The following is a 19,993-nucleotide window of genomic DNA, read 5'->3' on the forward strand; positions in this document are numbered from 1 at the left end:
GACTAGACTATAAAAATACAAGCAAATGCAAACATCAGGCTAAGGAAAATAAGTCAGGGTGTCAACTCCAAGACCTATACCTCACATATCTGTATTCTAAATTTTTAAAAAATTACTGTTAAATATCTATTTTAAAATTTCTTTGCCATTGCAACTATCTTAGGAGGTGGTACAGCTTAATGGTTAACAGCGTAATCTTTGATGTCACAATTTGTTCATTCATTCCTTCATTCAGCAGATGTATGCTAAAGGCCCACCACCAGCCAAGCCCTGTTCTAGGCACTTAGAATACCACAGTGGACGGCCAGGTGCAGGGCACACACCTGTAATCCCAGCAACTTGGGAAGCTGAGGTAGGAGGATAGCGAGTTTGAGGCTAGCCTAGGCAATTTAGTGAGACCCTGTCACCCTGTTTCAAAATAAAAAATCTGCTGGAGATGTAGCTCAGTGGTAAAGACCCCTGGGCTTAATCCTTCGTACAATTAAAAAACAACAACAACAACAAAAACACTATAACAGTGTAACAGTAGAATAAAGGAAAATCCTGGGCTTACAGAACTTACATTTTTGTCATACAAGAAAAATAATAGATAATACACTGTTGATAAATTATACAGTATGGTAAAAATTGATATGCTATGACCAAAACAAACAAACAAATAACAAAAACAGAGTCAGCAGTGCCCAGGAAGACTACCATTATTAATGGGGTGTATGCAGGTGACATCTGAGTTAAGGCTGGAAGGAGGTAAAGTTATGCAAAGACCCTGCAGCAGGACCCAACCTGATTTCACAAAGGAAATGCAGGAAGTGTGGGGCTTTGTGGTGCAGAATAAACAAGAGGAGAAAACTAGGAGTGAGGTCTGAGAGGGAATGGGCTCCAAATCAGGTCAGAGTCTTGTCCACCACGGTGAGGATGTGGGTCCTTGTGTATTCTGGGAGAAAATAGTCATGGAGGGCTCTGAGTGATGGGATTTGCTGTATATTTTGAAAGGATCACTCTGGGTGCTATACTGAGAACAGACAGCAGGGGGCAGGTAAGTTAGGAGGCTGTGGAAGGACTGTGGGTGAGAGAGGAGGGTGGCAGCATGGGGAGGTGAGAATTGGTCCAGTTTTGGCCACACTGTGAAGGTACAGCCAACAGGCTTCCTCCACAGACTGGGCTGGAGAGTATGAGAAACCGAACAGGGGGTGATAATGCAGTTGTAGAGTGGCCATTAACTGAGACAGGGAAGAGTGTAGGTGGAACAGGTTTGGGGAGAAGACAGTAATTCCATTTGGCATGTTAAGTCTCGTTTAAACCTCAAGCTTTATTAACTACCTAGTTTTGTGACCTTGGGCAAGTTATTTAACCTCTTTGAACCTTACTTTTCTCACCATAAACCGGGATAATGATAGCTAATGATTAGGGCTTGATGGATGAATTTCAATGTGCGTAAAGCACTTGGCATGGCGCCAGGTGAGTACTTCATAAATGATGGTTACTGCTGCCTTTCCCCTCATCAAAATTACCAAGAGGTAAAACAAATCATGGTCATTACACTAAATTCATTAGAGGTGACTAAGCACCTGGGACTCAGTGAGCACTGAATTAGGGCTTTGAGGCCTTTGGTGGTGAGAGATCCACATGCCGTGGCACTCTGACCAGTGCTGGGAGAGCTCTAAGCTACTTTGTCATGAGGACAGTGGGGGAGGTACAAGCACAGGGCCCTGTGAGGACTGCTTTCTTACAGCTCCTTGGGGAATTAAAAAAAAAATGTTTTCGAGATTAGCAGATGATATTACATTAACATCCTGCTCAAAAAAAGTGTATGAAAGTAGGGATTTTCCTCTCAGAAGTTACTGAGTCTTGGCAGCATCTAAAATGTCTCTTGCCAAGTTGAGAGAGGATGAGGAAAGAAATGTAAAGCCACTGAAAGCTACTAACAGGTTGGAATGTATTTTATTCAAAAAAATGCATTCTAACTATGTGTAATTCTATGCCTAAAATAACCACTGCCTTGAGGGAAGGGCCTGGGCTGGAGATGTTGCTGACTGAAGTCCTGAGGAAAGAACTTTGGGAATTCCTCTCTCTCCTCTCTGCCTCCCAGGCTATCAGGACACCAGAAAGGTAGAGAGGAAGTTGGAAACAGGTGAGCACAAAGAGCCCAGGGCAGGCTGAAAACCCAAGTTCCATCATGTACAAGTTGCTGTGACCCTGCCGCGATGTCCCTTGACTCCCAGTCAACACCTCATCTACAAAAGAGGCACTTCTGCCTCCCTCATGGGAATCAGAAACAGGGCCATCGGGCCATTTTTCTTTGCATTAGACCACAGGTTAGTCTTGACCTTTTTTATTCTGCTCAATTTCTCTCCCCACCCCCTCAACAATAACAACATGGAGGTTGGGGCAGAGACCAGGTCTGAAGTCCCAGGTGACTTTCCTGCCTCCCGGTGACTGAGGAGCAGTCTTTCATCTCTTGAGCTCCACTTTCCCCTTGGCCACCTCTGCCTTTCTCTAAGTCACTTGGTCTCCACCCTTCCAGGACTTTGCACTAGAACCAGATCAACTGTTGTATTGCCTAATTTTTCAGGAAAGCTCTCTCCTCTCTCCTTTTCTGAGAGAGTGAGTCACTTCCTCTTTCTGAATTGAAATCCTACGGGGTTATTTATACTGTGGAGTAGAGATAGATCCCAGGAAGAAAGCAGGGTAGGGAAGAGGGAATTCAGATCCCAGATGGCAAGAGATTCGGGTATGAGTAAGAATCACAGAGAAGCTGGACTAGGAAAATGTTTTAAAAAAGTAATCTTGTCAGAGTTAGAGTGGCTGTAGGCCAACCAGGAGAGAGACGCAGTGACGGGAAAAGAAGAACAAATAACAAACTGAGAATTAAAAATAATCTTTGGTGGCATTAAGCAGGAGACTGAGCAAGACATATAAACACACACAAAAAAACAAGAGGGACGGACCAAATCCTGGGTAACACTTTTCAATGAGCATCAAACGACACCAATGTTAATGTGCGTGAGAACACTGACTCAGTTTATCTCACACCTTAAGCTCAAACTCAGCAATTATTTCTTTAATTATGTAAGATCTGTATCATTATCATAAAAACATACCAGTAAAAGTTTCAGTGCATGGGTTTATGCCAGCAAGCCTCTTTGATGTCCCAAAGTCAGAGATCTTGAGAACACCACTATAGGTATTAATCAATACGTTGTCACCCTGGGGAAAGAGGACTGCCATCAAAAATGTTATCTTTCTTCAGATACGGTTTATTGTTGACTTTTTAAATATATATATATATATATATATATATATATATATATATATATATTTTTTTTTTTTTAAAGAAGTACTTAGAACAATCAAGGATGCTCATTCTTTGTCCTTCATTAACAGTTGATCCCAACAGAAAATTCTGGTCAATATTTTTGGTTTACATATTATCAGTTGTTCACAATCTGCTACTCAGGTCATAGGTCAGGCGAAAAGCTCACTACAGTTTACACACAACAGAAGTTAGCTGTGTATAATCCATGGATAAGATACAATATGAATTTCATAGTTTCCCAGTCACTCTTTCTTTTCTATGTTGCTCGATTTCTTTCCCTGGAATATTTAGGAACATTAAAGGTAAATGGGCATTCGAATTGATTTTAGGGTAGTGATATTAACTTACTTTAAGAGTCAAGCCTTTGTCAACAATTTATTCTTTTTTAAAGAAAATCTTAATGTTATTATTTCAGTTTGTTGTTTTAGAGAATCTATAATTGTAGTTCCCTCATTGTAGTTCCATGCATGAATATATAAGAAAGGGTCTTTTAATTATTTTTTTCCTCTAACCATGAATCCACTGATTCAAGACATATTTATAGGTAGTGATTATGGGCAGGGACAAAGGCTGTTAGTAACTCAGGAATGGCCACATGTCCTGTCTGACTTTATACTGTGCGCCCCACCCCACAGAGCTCCTACAAAACATCACACACAGTGAGAGCACAGGCTACTGGTTGAGCATGGCTAAGGAGTTTATTCCGTGTGCAGAAGAAGAAAACAGGAATGTAAATAACATTAAGAGTAGTGTGAAATATTTTATTTCTACTGTTTGACTGACTTAATATTCACTGTTCCTAATTAATAGTCATAATACAGTGAGAATTTTGAAAATAAAACAATTATCCAGCAAGGACCTCATGAAAATGAATCATGGTGTCTCCTACCTTTATATCCCGGTGAACTATCTGATTGTCGTGGAGGTATTTTAATCCTTCCAATATTTGCTTTGTATAAAAGCCAATTGTTTGCTCATTGTCTTTTAATGGGCCCCATTTGGAACGAAGGAGAGCAGAAAGACTTCCTGTAAAGAAAGAGAAAAAGTAGATAATCTCATCCAAGAGAGCTCTTTGAAGCATATTAATAACGTGACACAGATTTAAGTCAACATAAGCCAACATTCATTGGTCCTCACAGAAGCCCAGGAACTGGGCTCAAACATGAGTTCAAAAATGTCCCTACTTTGGAGATGGTCACTATCAATACAGTCTAAGTAAAAACCCAATCAATTGCTAAAATTAATCCAATTCATTATGATGGATACTAAAATGGTTCTAATATTTATTTACTATCTCCAAACTTCATGGTAATGTCACATACCTTTTTTTGTGTGTGTGTGAGATAAATTAAAACCTGTACTCTAGTAAATTTCATTCAATTTTGCTCCTCTTCCAGTTCTTTTACTTTTAAAAGAAAAAAAAAAAAGCAACTCTTACCTCCTGGGACCTGCTCCATGAAGATTTTAATAAAGCCATTCTCACTAAAAGAGCCCAGATACTGGACAATATTTTTGTGCTTCAAATGCTTATGCAAGGCTATTTCTTCATGCAGGGGCTGAGAGTATCTGAAAGACACGAAAATGGCAATGGGCTAGTTATGCAGCCAGATTTTAGTTATAAACTGAAACAATGCAAATTGAAAATTTCAACTAAACATATGACCATAGGTAAAATAAAAATGACCATCATAAGTCCTTTATTTTTTGTAAGGTCAATTCTGTGAGGCTGCAGCTATGGTTGGGTTAAGGGGAAGGTGTCTCTGTTCTAAACTCCTTGTATATAATAACTCATTTCTCACAACTCAATAAGGAGGGACTATTAAGATGCCCATTTTACAAATAAGGAATATTAATTCACAGAGATTGACTAACTTGTCCAAGACCACAAAGCTAGTGACAGACATAAGATTTAAACCTAGGAAGACAGAAATCATCTACACAGTTTACTGTCTATACCAACATGACCTGTTATGCCATGGGCCTTACTTATCTATTTTACTATTCCAAGAGACTCCTGCCCCGGAAGACAAAAATTCCTTTGAGATTCATTCTAGAACATCCTGAAAAACCCACCAATTCTTCAATAAAAAACATAAAAACATCTTGATTTCAAGTATCTGAGCCCATTTCTTCAAATCCTAACATTACCGTGTCCGCCAAGACTATTATATCATGATTTTTACCTAATTCCAAATAAGCCTCCACATAAAAAGACAAACTTCAGAGTTCAAAATCACATGATTGGTGTTATGTTGCTCTACCAAATATGAAAGTATTTTATACTTCTGAAACAGAACAACACTCTAAATGATTACTTGAAATACTACAAAGTTTATAGACAACAATCTTGTGCTCAATGTAGCTCCAAGGTAATTACTGTGTAGTTTGTCATAGAAAAAAATTTTTAACAAATCAAGTTTTAAAGATTTAATGCACTTTTATCAGTGATACATGAACTAGGCAGCAACCAGTCCAAACAGACAGGAACTAACTGGACATGTCAGGAGAGTCAGTTCTTTTTTGACAGCTTAAGGAGGAACATGGAAATAGCACACTGCAAAAAGCAATTGGTTAGCATCAGGTTAAAGCAGAGGGAATTTCCTTATCCTGGCCCATGCTGACTGAGCTCCTTTTGGTTAATTACTGTGAAAATTTTGTTATTGTTGTTGTTGTTTTTAAATTACCTGTTTGGTAATTTATCTACCAACTCCCTCCAGATCTCTCAGAAGGTCAGATCTTACAAAGAAATAGGTTATGTTTTGGTTTGGTGACATAAAACCTGAGCGTAAATGGCTCCATTTTGAATTAATCTGCTGGGACCTAGTTCAGGAGCTAAGACCAAATCAATGACCTTCTACGAATTTTATTTAATAAGCTAAATAGGATAGGATATCAGCAATGATAAACAGAGACTCAAAGCTATCCCTTACACACACATGTGCCTATGCATACACATACATACATACTCAGTAATGGAACCTACAGTGTGAAAGGCACTAACTATAAGACAACTTAAATGCAAACTTGATGCTCATACTTGCTCTACTCATACATAGGAAATGCTAATATCACACAAACTCAAGAAAGCAGAATGGATCATTTGTGAATGCTGATAATGAACACTAGTATTGGTTAGTATTGAATAATACTAGTTTCATAAAGCTTTTCAGGTAAGCAAGCAATTAGCAGTTAACGAAATCCATATTCATTTATTCAAATAAACTTTTATAATCTGTATTGTATAATATTACTCAGAAAGTACCTAGCAACAATAACAAATACTTTGTTTTAGACACATTACTCATTTTTTTAGAATTGCTTTCAGAACTAAAAAGTGCAGTTTTTTTAAAAAGTATTTTTTTAGTTGTAGATGAACACACAGTATCTTTATTTATTTTTATGTGGTGCTAAGGATCGAATCCAGTGCCTCACACATGCAAGGCAAGCACTTTACCACTGAGCTACAGCCCCAGCCCAAAAGGATAGTTATTAATAACTATCATTTTAATAACTATCCAGCCAAAAGGATAATTATTAAAATGATTACCAGTGTATTAGAGACAGCAACAACATTTTTTTAAAAGATACCTTTATTTTATTTTTTTATTTTTATGTGGTGCTGAGGATCAAACCCAGGGCCTTGCACGTGATAGGTGAGTGTTCTACCCTTGAGCCACAACTCCAGCCCCAGCAACAACATTTTGATAATTTGTTTGAATGAGGTAACAAGAAGAATCAATATATAATGTTACCAATAAGATACTTAGGTAATGACTCTCAACTATGAAGACATTTACAAGTTACCTCTTCATGACGGCAAAAAACACTTTGACACTAGTTTATATCATGAATGCTTACATTTGAGATCTGGGAGAAGCAAATATTCCTGCCTCAATATTTAAAGAAAAGATAGCTCAAAATTTGCAATACTAGTCAAGAGTCCAACCAAGCTAAGAATAAGTACTCTTCTCCAATATAGAAAGCAGTTTTCATGAAGTGTGAAACACTAAAGAAGGATGAAGTGATAATTTTTACAGGTCAATAAATTATGCTTGTCTATGGGAATTACAAGAAGACCACATTTCTTTTCAATCAACTATGACAATGGAAAGAAAAAACAGTAGAGATAATAGGAGATATCTATATCTATATCTATATCTATATATCTATATATACAGCTTGAAAAACCTATTTACCCATAGTTTTCTCTAGACTATGCCCTTTGAGTCAGATTTCCATCGAAACCATATAGACAGGTTGTTTCCAACCTTGACTAGGCATTTACCTCTCCTGAATGCAAAGAACATCAATGTTCAGGACAACCTAGAATATCTGAGGTGGAGCTTGAGCATCCACATTTTTAAAAGCTCCCCAGCTGATTGCAGTATCTGGGTGAATACTGATAGAACAGGTGTGTAGAATGTTAGAGGAGAAAGCCAATCTAAGATTAACCACTAGCTAGGGATACATTATGAGAGTGTACTTAAATGCACCATCTCTCACAACCACTGGTTCACTAACAAAATGTTTTTAGAATGTGATGAAAACACAGGGAAAACTGGGCTTTGGGATTTGTTTGTGTGTTACTGAGAATCAAACCCAGGAACTTAGGCACACTAAGCATGTGCTCTACCACTGGGCCACACCCCAGCCACCACAAGAAACTGTTGTTGTTGCCATAATCCTTCTTTGTAGGTGGTAGTTTAATCATACGTTATTCACATACCTCAAACTACCTTAGCAATTATCCTTTGTGACACTATCCAAACTCTCCAGGGCATAATGACAGAAATACTTGTTTGCTAGTATTACAGGGTTCTCTAATCTCTTCACAAGGTGAATAAGATGTCATGGACCACCTGTTCAATGTAAGAGCTTGTCATCCAGGTATTTCTGAACAACCCACTCATACCAACTGCATGGCAAGGGGCAGGGCAGAGGGCATATTTTTGGTGTTGGTGTGCTTTGTATATGTAAAGTGACATTTGAATAAATTTAAGCTACAAGGTGATTTTAAAAGTGTTTTCTTCTACCAGACAGGTTGGTACATGCCTGTAATCCCAGCAACTTGGGAGGCTGAAGCAGGAGAATCATAAGTTCAAGGCTAGACTCAGCAACTTAACAAGATCCTCTCTCAAAAATAAAAGAAAAAAGGCTGGGGATAGGGTGAAGTGATTAAGCACTCCACTCCTAGGTTCACTCCTTGGTACTAAAAAAAAAAAAAAAGGTTTTCTGGAGGGGGAAAAGGAAGGGATGTGGCTAACATTTAGTTCCACAATTTGACAGTGATGGCATCTTTAAATTTTATATTATTTCAAGGCTACAATACGTATATATTACTTTAAAACCTCTAGGAATGATTAACAAAAGGTTTAATGTGACAACTTCTTATACAATCACTCAAGGAATTTATTGAATAATTTCTATTACTATTTCATAAGAATTCATAAGCATGCCTCATGAATTAACCAAGAAGAAACTCTAGAATAGAATCATAAAAATATATATACATAAAGTTAGACTATACATGTGGTATGTAGCAGTAGCTGTTTGCTTATTTGCTGTTCTTCCCCCTTCCTATGTCATTTGGGAAACAAATGGCTGACGAGGGCGGAGTGAGCACTTTTGGCCAATGAAATAGAAGCGCAAGGATGCTGTATATTCCAGGGAGCTCCGTTTTCCCTTTCTTCTGGAATGTAGATACAGAGGCTGGAGGCAGAAAGTTAAGACTACGGGGACCTTGGGACAGTGCCTGCATTGGAAGGATGTCTTCTTCAGCTTGGGCCAGTAGAGAAAGGCTCTGTGAGGGCTTGGCACCTGCATTGAGGCTTCAATGATGACAATAAGGCAATCCCGCCAAGATCTCATTTGATTTTAGTGTGACCAGCAGACAGAGACACCAGCAGAGGGGAGGCTCCAAAGGGGGTGGTGGCCTCCTCCTTTGTGGTTCACTCTAAGAGTTCTGGGTTTCAGGCTCACAACAATAAGAATCCACTGAAGGGTTTTAGGCAATAGTGACATGGTGTGGTTTTTCTTTTTTTTTAATAAATTTTATTTTTTAGAGCAGTTTTAGGTTTAAGCAAAGCTGGGCTCAAGGTTCACAGATTTCCCATATAAAGCCCTGCCCTGTCACACGCTCATCCTCCGACTTATCAGCTTCTCAATGTTGAGCTTGCATTGACACATCGTTCTCACCAATGATGTGATTTTAACTTCAGAAAGATCTCTGTGGCTACCCTGAGGAAGGATGGATTAAGGGCAGAGGAAAGAGGAAAAGAAGAGACTACTAAAAGCAGAGATAGTTGCAGAGACTTAGTAAGGAGTTAAGTGAGAGGCCCAAAGACTTAGACTAGAGTTGAAATCATGCTGATGGCAAAGAGTAGCAAGACTCAGAATATAGTGCAGAAGTTGAGACAACAAACAGTATGGCCTTGGAGTAGACTTGGAGTGAGAGAGAAACAAGAATACAAATGTACCCTGTTTAGCTGGAACAGCTGGCTGGATAGAGGGTACTGTTAACAGACACAGAGAATGCTTCAGGGAGAGTAGCTCTGGGGGTAAAAATCCACGGTTCACTTTGGCCACATCAACCTGGAGATGACTGCATACTTACAAGTTCAAGATGTTGGGTAGACAGATGACCCCCAGAGCCGGGGGGAGTGTCCCTTCTGAGGAAGGCTGATCATATGAACTTATCACCATGGCCACAGAAGAGAATGAGGGCAAACAAAGCAATAAACTCATGATAGAGACAGGCCAATAAAGACAATAGTCACAAATAATCTAATTCAAAGACTGAATACACAGTACATAGATAATATACACCATTGATAGTAGGAGTATGGTCTAACAGAGAAGAAACCTCAGAGAAGGCATGAGGCTTCAGAAATCATGAGGCTGAAAGAGGAGAGTGCAGAAACAAAACATAAGGCCAAGCCCTACAGCAGCGAGCAAGAGAGGCAGCGAGTGACAGAAAATACTGTTACCAGAGTTTTCGGGTCCCTGAATGGCTTTTTTCCCCCCTAAAAATGATTCCATTTTCTGCAAGTCCCTATTGAGTGTGGCTCAAACCACACGTTTTTTCTTGTAGTAGTCCTATTAAGCATGGGTTATATCTTTTGTAGTTGTTCCATAGTTCTTAGATATCCCATCCGTGTCCCCCACTTTTTTTTCCAGTTTTTTCCTCTTGGCTATTCAGTTCTGGAAGTCTCTCTAGACACATCCTCCAGCTCAGAGGCTCTTTCCTCAACTGTGCCCAGTCCACTAATGAAGCCATCACATTCTTCACTTCTGTTACAGTGTTTGTTTTTTAACCTCTATTTCTTTTTTATGAATTTCCTTTTCTCACTTGACCTTACCATCTATTCTTGCACATTGTCTCTTTTTCCCACTAGAAACTTTAGCATATTAATCTTAGTTGTTTTAAATTCCAAGTCTGCTGACTCCAAACACCTCTCATATCTGATTTTGCTTAGGATACCTGCTAAGTTTCTTCAAATTGAGTTTTTTCAGCCTTTTAGTATGCCTTGTAATTTTTTCTTGAAAGGTGAACATGATGTACTGAGTAAAATAATTGGCTTCATTAATGTGGTGACAAAGGATTGGAGAGGGGAAGAATTCTATAGTTCTATGATTAAGGCTCAGTCTTTAAGTAAGCTTGTGTCCTTGGTCTGTGAACTTCATAAATATGTCATCTTTTACCCCCTTTAGGTGGAACAGGATGGCTAGACTGGGCTACAGTTTGGCAAGGTTCTGATAAAACAATTTCTCCTGAGGGCAGGCCTTGTTAAAGAAGAATAAAATGCTCTGGTGTATTTTAAAAGAATTTTTTTTCCTCTTTCCCTGCCAGAAGCACATCAGAATTTTCCTCCAATATTCACTTGGAGAACCTGATAGAACTTCAAAAGATAAGACTTAGAAAGGCATGGGGGCAGTTCTTAACACTCAAACTTGTTCATGTGGGGCCTTTGGCAATATGTCAACTGGAGCTCAAGTTTTCTGGTTCCCATGTATGGATTTCTGCTGTGGAAGCTGGTGGATTTCTGTATTCACCTATCTGGGGGTAGGGTGGGGGGTCTCCTGCCCTTCATCTATGGGTCCTCAGAGCTATTGATTCATCAGTTTGTTCAGCTTTCCACTTGTTGGGACAGAATGACAACTTCCAGGCTCCTCACATGCTGCACTGGAAACTATCGTGACATGCTTATTCTCCATTTACCCATGTACCAACCATCTTTATCCAATATAACCCCAGCCCAACACACACACACATTCTCTCTTTCAATCTTTGAAAGCTGTGTCCTTCCCTACCAGAGTCTTTTTTTCCCCATCAGAGTTTTGCACTTAAACTGCTGAACAATGCAGTAGATAAAGCTGAGATTGAGTTAATTAACATAATGGAGTTTTCAGTCTTAATATTCAGAATATCAGCAAGTACTTTCTAAAATGCTATGAACTAATTGAAGTACTTTCGAAAATGGATTTTATTAGCCACAAGTACAGTACCTGCTGTCTCTTTCTGGGATTTCCTTAATAGCGATTCTGACTTGGTTGCTCAGGTCTCTACCTGCGTAGACTATCCCATAAGTGCCTTTTCCTAAAACAACTCTGTCTCCATTTTCATCATATTCATAGTCATACTACAAAAGAAAAAAAGAGAAAGAGAAGATTGAAACATTAGCTGCATTTGACATTTTCAAATACTGATTTTTTTTATTGCCCAAGAACATGTTTTCTTATTTTATCAGATGGTCTTAACAAGTGAAATAATAAGATAAAGTGGTAGCTTCAAGAACCAAAAAACAGCATAAAGCAGATAGCAAATTTATGTTTGTGACAGTATACATGTTATGAATACAGTGGGAACTTACAGTTAAATGCATAAAAGTGCTTTTCCAAAAGCCTACTTGGATTCTTTACCCATTTGGTCCTGGTTTTTCATTGATCCAGGAGATATATACAATTGACATCACATCTATCAATATCACATCTAATTATTCTTCTTGTTATTCAGCTTTTAGTACTATTAAAACATTTCATTTTCTGCCAAGAGAATAAAACCACTGAAAGGGTTTGAGTAAGGAGAAAATTGTGCAGACTTGCTAGTTGATGATAAGTAAGGATTGCTTTATTTTATCTTCAGTTTCTTAAGACCCAAACATATTTTAAAAACTAAAAATAGAGGGAAAATTTTATCTTTGATGTAAAAAGGAACATCTATGTTCCTGAACTTCAAAATGCCAAGCATGTCAGACAAATATGGAAAATTGGATCAAAGGGAAAAGGGCACAGAGAACATTTCATAGGGACCATCTCAGACCTGGGGGCATCATCCAGAAAGGCTTGTCCTCCATATTGGACTGGACTACAGTACTTAGGACCATGAAATGGTCAGGCCACATCTCTGAGAAACCCTGTGAAAAACGACAGGCCAGCAGGAGCTGTCAGAAGAGCAAGGTTCTGCTACTGTCTTCAATTTCCTAGAGTATGAAACTGGCAGCCCACAGTCAGCTCTGACTCACAGAAGGGTTGGCCGTTAAAAAGAAACTGAGTTTAACATTTATAAACCAACAAATTAACATTAATACTGATAAGTAATCCATGAAGAGGACAATGGTCATGGATTTTTATGTTCATTAAAAACACAGCCTTGAAAAATTTAAAGCAGAGCTGAAAAACTTACAATGAAAAATAAACAAATATAAACAACAAGTTTTTAACAGAACTCTTAAGAACAGATACATCTAGCAGACAAACTCAAAATGCGGACTTTAGTGACATAATTGACAAGTTTGATATAACTTACACAGAAAGAGATCTGAATATATGAAAAACATAACTGTTCATATATTAGGCCACAAAGCAATTTTCAACAAATTCTAAAGAAGAGATATCCTAAAGACCATAGTCTTTGAATACAGGATATTAATGTAAGATAGCAAAATGTACACTTTAAGAAAATTAATGGGTTTAAAAGTAAATGGTCATAAGAATTATAAAACAATTTCAAGGAATGATTAAAAAAAAGCATTATATATCAAATACTGAAGATATTGAAATGAAAATTTTCATGGCCTTAAATAATTCCATAAAAAAATAAAGAAATACTTAAATAAGTTAAATATTCAAGTCAATGAAATATAAAAAGGACAATCTAGTCCAAAGAAAGGAGAAGAGAAGCTCTGTTTTGGCAGTATGGTAGAGTAAGAACTTAAGAAACTTCCTGCTAACACCACTTGGAAAAACAAAAAATTAAATGCATTTCCAATCTTATAAAAATAGAACTACAAATGCAGAGGGACAGGAATCCTAAAGAATAATCAAAAAAACGGAGGCTCCTGCAGCCCAGATGTAAGGGAGGGGATGAAAGTAGGGTTTTTAAATTTTATTATCTAGGGCAGGAGTTTCCAAATACTTTCTGTAAAGGACCAGATAGTGAATATTTTCAGCTTTGGGAACATATGGTCTTTGTAGCAACTCAATTCTGCCACTGTAGGGAGAAAACCACTCAGTAGATATGTACACAAATGGGCATGGTTGTGTTCCAATAAATAACTGTATTTACCATGGTAAGTCATTGGGCTGGATGTGGCTCTTAAGCCATAGCTAACCTCTCGCCAGTGACTTGGGTCTTATTGTCCCAGAGGCGACAGGAAATATAGTCTAGTGTCTACATCAGGCAAAGAGCTGGAACACACAAGATCACGCCCTTAAAGGACTAAAATTAGTGAGGACAGATTAGAAAATTGAATCCACTGAACTAGGATAAAAAGAAAAAGTTGATCTCAGACTAAGCTCTGGATGAGCAAAACCTCGTCTGCCCTGAATACTTTCAAGCACACCCGATCTTCAAATTTGCACTTATTATAATATTCATAATTGCTCTTGGTGGGAGACACAAAGCAAAAACGCTTTAAAGGGAGATTGCCTTCATACTAGCTACTCAGAATTCTCACCAATAGCAAACCACTGAAATTGAGCTCATAATCCAAAAATTTTAAATATAAAAGAACACAATTCACCATTTGTGAAAAGATATGACAAATATCGATCCTCAAAACTTCATAAATTGGAAAGTGTACAATATTTATTTAACATAAAGATATAAAATAAGAGATTTTTAAAATGAGAAAGGGTAAGATAATCTAAAAAAGACCAGAGAGATTTGAGACAGAATTGAATATAACTTTCAGGAACTGAGCCCTAAATAGGAAAGATTAAAAATAAATTCACACTCAGATATGACACAGGGAACCTACAAAATACCAAAGATAGATTATAAATGGAAGCAGAGCTAAAAGGGACACACATTCCCTGACTCCCCATCATGGACCATTCTCTGGCTCGGGATGGAGGCCAAGCTCTGGGAAGGAGATGTCTACTTCCTTTGTGGCAACATTAAGCATCCATTGCAAGGTGCTCAGGGGGACCCTAGAGAATGCTCCTATGCTGACCACCTAATGTTAAGGGTGAAGACAGTCCTGTTCAGAGCAGATGACCAGGGAGGTTTTCAGGGGCAGGAAATAAGCATCAGGGTCATTCAGCAATTTGCCCAGACTTAGAGATAAAACTAGGCTCCCGAAAAGAGACAATAAGAAGAATTCAAACCATACCGTCCAAAAGAACCCAAGTCTCCACACCCAAATACTGTGGTACTGTACTCTGCAATGCTCTGCACGCTAGAAGGATCCCAGCAGGGGCCATCAATAAAGACGGTCAGTTTTGTCAATGTGCTCTTTCAAAAAAACAGAATCCTAAACTCTGAACCTAGAATCACCATCACCTTATATTAGTACAATTTTATAAAAGAAAAAAATCCCCAACTTTTAATGACCTGTTTTATTTGGCTGTCATAAGCCTGTGTCATAGTGAGAAAAGCCTGATTACTCTCAACTTACAAATGATCAAAAATATCTTTTTCAGTGAAAATGTTGAAATTATGGTTTAAGACCAGATCCTAACATTGAAGATCTTGTGTTCTTTCTATGACCAATGCTATAGGGGAACCCTATTACTGCATAAGGGCTTATAAACTGAATATTAGTTCAATTACCCAAACACCAGTATTAAAAGATATTCCAGGATATTGTCAATATCCACTGAACATCTGCTTGCTTTTTCAAGCCACATCTGGTAACTACTACCCTCTCAGATTCCATTCTTTACCTTCCTTTACTCCCTATAACAAATTGATTGACAAATGCCTTCTTAAAATCTCACAAATTCGTGTTATATTTCTTATCCTCAGTGCTAATGCCTCAGATTAGGCTTTTCTTCTGTACTAATTCAACAGAGCCTTAACAGGCCTCTCAGTCCCCTCCACTCTTGTTGCTCCGTTCCACAATGTTTTCTCTATTCAGACGACAGTGAACTTTGCAATGTCTAAGATTCCAAAGTAAGCCTTCCATGTCAGTAACACTGTCTCTGCTTCATTGGTTCCTTATTGCTTTGGGAATAAAATCCCACCTCCTTAGCAGAGTATAAATGCCCTTCAGGATCTGAAGGCTGCCTCTGTTTCCAGTCTTCTCTCTTATCCACCTCTTCCTTCTAGGAAGTTCTCAGGAGGTTCTCCAGACTTTGCCCTTACCCAGGCTGCTGCTCCTATCTACATAATTCCATTCCAGGCTGCAAAACCAAGCTCCAGGAAGCTTACCTGAACTGTCCACCTGGCCTCCCAGAGCAGAGCTGGGCTCTGGTCAGCTGGGCTTCCAAGGTCCTTTGCTTGCCATGATCAGGCATCTACCACTCTGCCTTCTCTTTCCACTTGTCTGTATCTCCTCCTGGACTCTGGGTTCCCTGATAACTAGGACTCCATCTTTAATTGCTCTATTCCTTATCTTGGCAATATTTGGGTTGCAGTACATGATCAGTAGTAATTTGTTTAGTTAATCAATAAGTTTATAAAAATGTGATCAGAACATTTTTTTGACCAGGTGCCAAAATAACACATTTAAAGTTAGTATGAAGTTTATGTTTGGTTGGAAGTAGTTTTGCCAACAGGAATATTTATGTAGCACAGTAAAGAATACATAAAACCTTAATGGGGATGCTCAAGTTTCAGGTTCCCTCAGGAATCTAAAGAATCCAAAGAGTATTTTATTTATTTATTTATTTGTTTGTTTAGTTTTAGTTGTTGATGGACCTTTATTTTTTATTATTTATATATGGTGCTGAGAATCGAACCTAGTGCCTCATATATGCTAAACAAGTGCTTTGCCACTAAGCCACAACCCTAGCCCACCAAAGACTATTTTTTAAAAAAAAACAATTATGTATTAGGTACAGAAGTTGATTCCTGTACAAGAAAGTGGTCATAAGCAAAATCAAAAGAACATTTAATAAGACCAATGTGAAGCCGGGCATGGTGGCTCATGCCTGTAATCCCAGTAGCTCAGGTGGCTGAGGCAGGAGGATATCTAATTCAAAGCCAACCTCAACAATTTAGTGAGGCCCTAAGCAACTCAGTGAGACCCTGTCTCTGAACAAAATATTAAAAAGGGCTGAGGATGTGGCTCAGTGGTTAAGTGCCCCTGGGTTCAATCCCTAGTATTAAAAAAAAAAAAAATAGACCAATGTGATTTAAATAAAATCATCCCAATGGGTAGATACTGCTTTATTTCTTTTTTTTTTTTATCTCCTCTTTCTATTCTTACAAGATAAAGACAGAAATTGAAAATATAGCTTTAAAGGACGTTAAAAGACATAGGAGGTGGGTCTGAAGTTAAAAGAGATACAAGGTGGGTCACAGAAGTTTATGTATGTGATGGCCAGAAAATCTAAAGCAGAGCTATGGTCAGGCACTCAGAAAGAGAGAGTCTGTCAAATGACAAATATGGAGGGGAAAAGGAACGTTTTAAAAAAAATAAAGAGTGCTATTACAATGCTTATATATTTTGCATTTTATTTCTATGGCAATAGGTTAGCAAATCAGGTTGTTGCTAAGGGAGACACAATTGCACTTCAAAGTAATGATGGGAATACTTCTAGAATCCTCCCTTTTTTATTGCCAACACAGAACAATCTAAACTGGTGCTGGGAAGATAATTGGCTTAGGAATATAATACTGACAAGGCCATATGACAAGGTAGTGATTCATTCAGTCCTTGCACTGCCAAGGGACCTACAGTGAAAGAACCACCTTTAAAACCCAGACACATCCCTCAGGGACTTAATTAACTACATTAGGTGATTAATCACCTCAAGGACCCAAAGGGCTGTTTTGCTAACTTTCAGTCTCTATTGCCTCCTTAATATGATAATGCCCAAAACATAAATAAATGCCAACTACAGCAAGTACAAATACCTATATTACTTTTTTTTTTCTTTCTTGCAGTGCTGGGTACCAAACCCAGGGGTCCATCCATGCTAGGCAGGCACTCTACAACTGAGCTACATCACTGGACCAAAAGATCACCATCTTCTCTTCTTCTTTTTGTTGAAGCCATAACTTTATTAATGATAGAAACAATACAAATTTCAAACTAAGCTGCAGTTATCCTTTTGAAACATCAGAAAAAGGTCTTGGCTGTCACATGGTTACATTGCTAATTCCATTATGGCATTTACAATGTCTTTGCTATTGTTCTTTGGGGTTTAGACTGCCTTTGCCTTTATAGGCATAAGTGATCACCTTCTTTATTTTTTAACTTTTTAAATGCCTTTATTTTATTTATTTATTTTTATGTGGTGCTGAGGATCAAACCCAGGGCCTTGCACGTGCTAGGTGAGCGCTCTGCCACTGAGCCTTCTTAATGAGCCTCTCTATCTAAAACTGCATGTCCCTGCTACACTGCAACTTCCTAAATCCTCTGCTTTATTTTTCTTGCTAACATCAATCACTAACATATTAAGTATTTCACATGTTCATGTTTATTATCTCTCATTAGGATGAAGGTGGGGATTTTTCTTTATTTTGTTCTATGCTGAATTCCCAGCATCTAGAGTAATGCCAACTACCTACAGTTATCCAATAAACGTTGAGTGAATTAATGGGATCCATTAATGAATTAATACACCCACCCATTGTGAACAATGATTATCGTAGGCTGAAAATATCTGAACAGCAGCCACAGGAAAGAGAAACAAAAACAGAAACAAAAATTGTTCAAAACTTCTTTTTGCTGACTTAAGCAAAACCTCCTGAAAATACAGTCACCATGAATCCCCCTTTCAGAACTTCACAGTTAAAAAGGAGATGGACCCCTCAAATCGAAATTACACAAATGAAACTATCAAAACTTTCTGTACTTTCCACTTGTTTCTGATTACTGTGCTGCCATTTGCTTTCCTTTAAAGTCCTAAGCCCCCTTCTTACTAAGATGATATACAAATCCTGAACTCAAGCTCTTTGGGGACCCACTTTTTCACATGCTAAGTTTCTTTCATTCATTTCCATTGACTAAATGAATAAACTTTGTCTCTTCCCCTGTTAACCTGCCTTTTGTTGATTAATTTGCAAGCCAACCAACTACAGAATATTAGTTGGAAGAGGTAAAGGCGGATTTTATTTTCTCCTCCCAAAAGAATGAATGAAGACAAAATTGATACTCATATCATACAACACTTTAAGTGATGTATTTTCTCAGTGAGGTAACTGTGGGTGTTCAGTTTTAGATCTTTACAAAAATAGAAATAGGATGTTAAAGAAAAATAAACCCATTTGCTACGTGATGATTCCAACCGATTTAAATGAATTCGAAGCCAAAATCTGCTGTTTGCTAACGTTTGTGAGGCCAATCATCAGAAAAGGAAATGGTGAGGTCTTTTCATCATGCTGCAGATGTGTGAGTCAAAGGAAAAATGTCCCTTTCATCCTGCTTGTCCCCACTCCACCCCACAAGCAGCCAACATTCTCTCCATGCTCACTGGAAGCCACGCAGAAACAGGTTCACAGGGCACACTGTTCTGATTACCTCAGGTTTGTGTCAGTCACATATAAATTTGATTTTTTTAAAAAATGTGAGGTACAGGGCTGGGGTTGTAGCTCAGTGGTACAGCGCTTGCCTAGCATGTGTGAGGCACTGGGTTCAATTCTTTGTCTCTTCCCCTTCTTACTTATTTACATATAAATAAATAAAATAAGGGTAACTAAAAATATATATTTAAAACTAAAAATATATATTTAAAAAAAAACTAAAAATATATATTTAAAAAAGTGAGGTATGAATGCACATGAGAAAGAGGAAAGGAGGAAGGGGGAAGGAAAAAAGAGAGGGTGAAGTGGGTAAAGAGGCAATATTAACGAATGGGTATATGTTCGGGAGAAGGTAGAAGGCAGAAACAATGTATTTTGTATTAAGCACCCAAGGCCCTCAGTAATTTGCATCTTAATTTTCTTTTCATGGAAATAAAGAGAGATGAGAAGAAGATGTGTCAGTAATAGCTATGTTTTGGTGTTAAGCTTGATTATATTTATTCTTTCACTGACTGAACACTGATTAAACAACCTTCAAGCCAGTCCCCAGAACCTACACCATCCCCTGCAATCCATATCCCTTTCTTCCCAATTTGAGGCATTGAACAACTAGATTGTGTCACTCATGGACTTCAAAACTCCTCAGTCTTCTAACTGAACTGCCTTTGTTTGGACTCCAGGCACCAAGTATGGCTAGGTGATTAAAAGGGAAACAGAGCCATGGTCCTGTGTTGAGATGTCACACAGGACAGGCTATTAAATTA

General features: G+C 38.1%; 1 protein-coding gene across 3 annotated transcripts in view; it reads right to left on the reverse strand.

The window, feature by feature from the left end:
• Nucleotides 1-19,993, reverse strand: part of MAP3K5 (mitogen-activated protein kinase kinase kinase 5) — a 204,624-nt gene that overhangs the window by 43,779 nt on the left and 140,852 nt on the right. For all 3 annotated transcript variants that reach the window (XM_081293968.1, XM_081293967.1, XM_081293969.1), the window contains exons 15-18: nucleotides 11,822-11,955; nucleotides 4,755-4,882; nucleotides 4,206-4,342; nucleotides 3,102-3,207 (exon numbers count right to left, since the gene is read on the reverse strand). In XM_081293968.1, coding sequence (XP_081150094.1) covers nucleotides 3,102-3,207; nucleotides 4,206-4,342; nucleotides 4,755-4,882; nucleotides 11,822-11,955 — 505 coding nt within the window. The remainder of the gene's footprint in view (nucleotides 1-3,101; nucleotides 3,208-4,205; nucleotides 4,343-4,754; nucleotides 4,883-11,821; nucleotides 11,956-19,993) is intronic.

The sequence above is a fragment of the Spermophilus citellus genome (genome assembly GCF_964194105.1).
Source record: "Spermophilus citellus genome assembly, chromosome: 5".
Taxonomy (NCBI): Eukaryota; Metazoa; Chordata; class Mammalia; order Rodentia; family Sciuridae; genus Spermophilus; species Spermophilus citellus.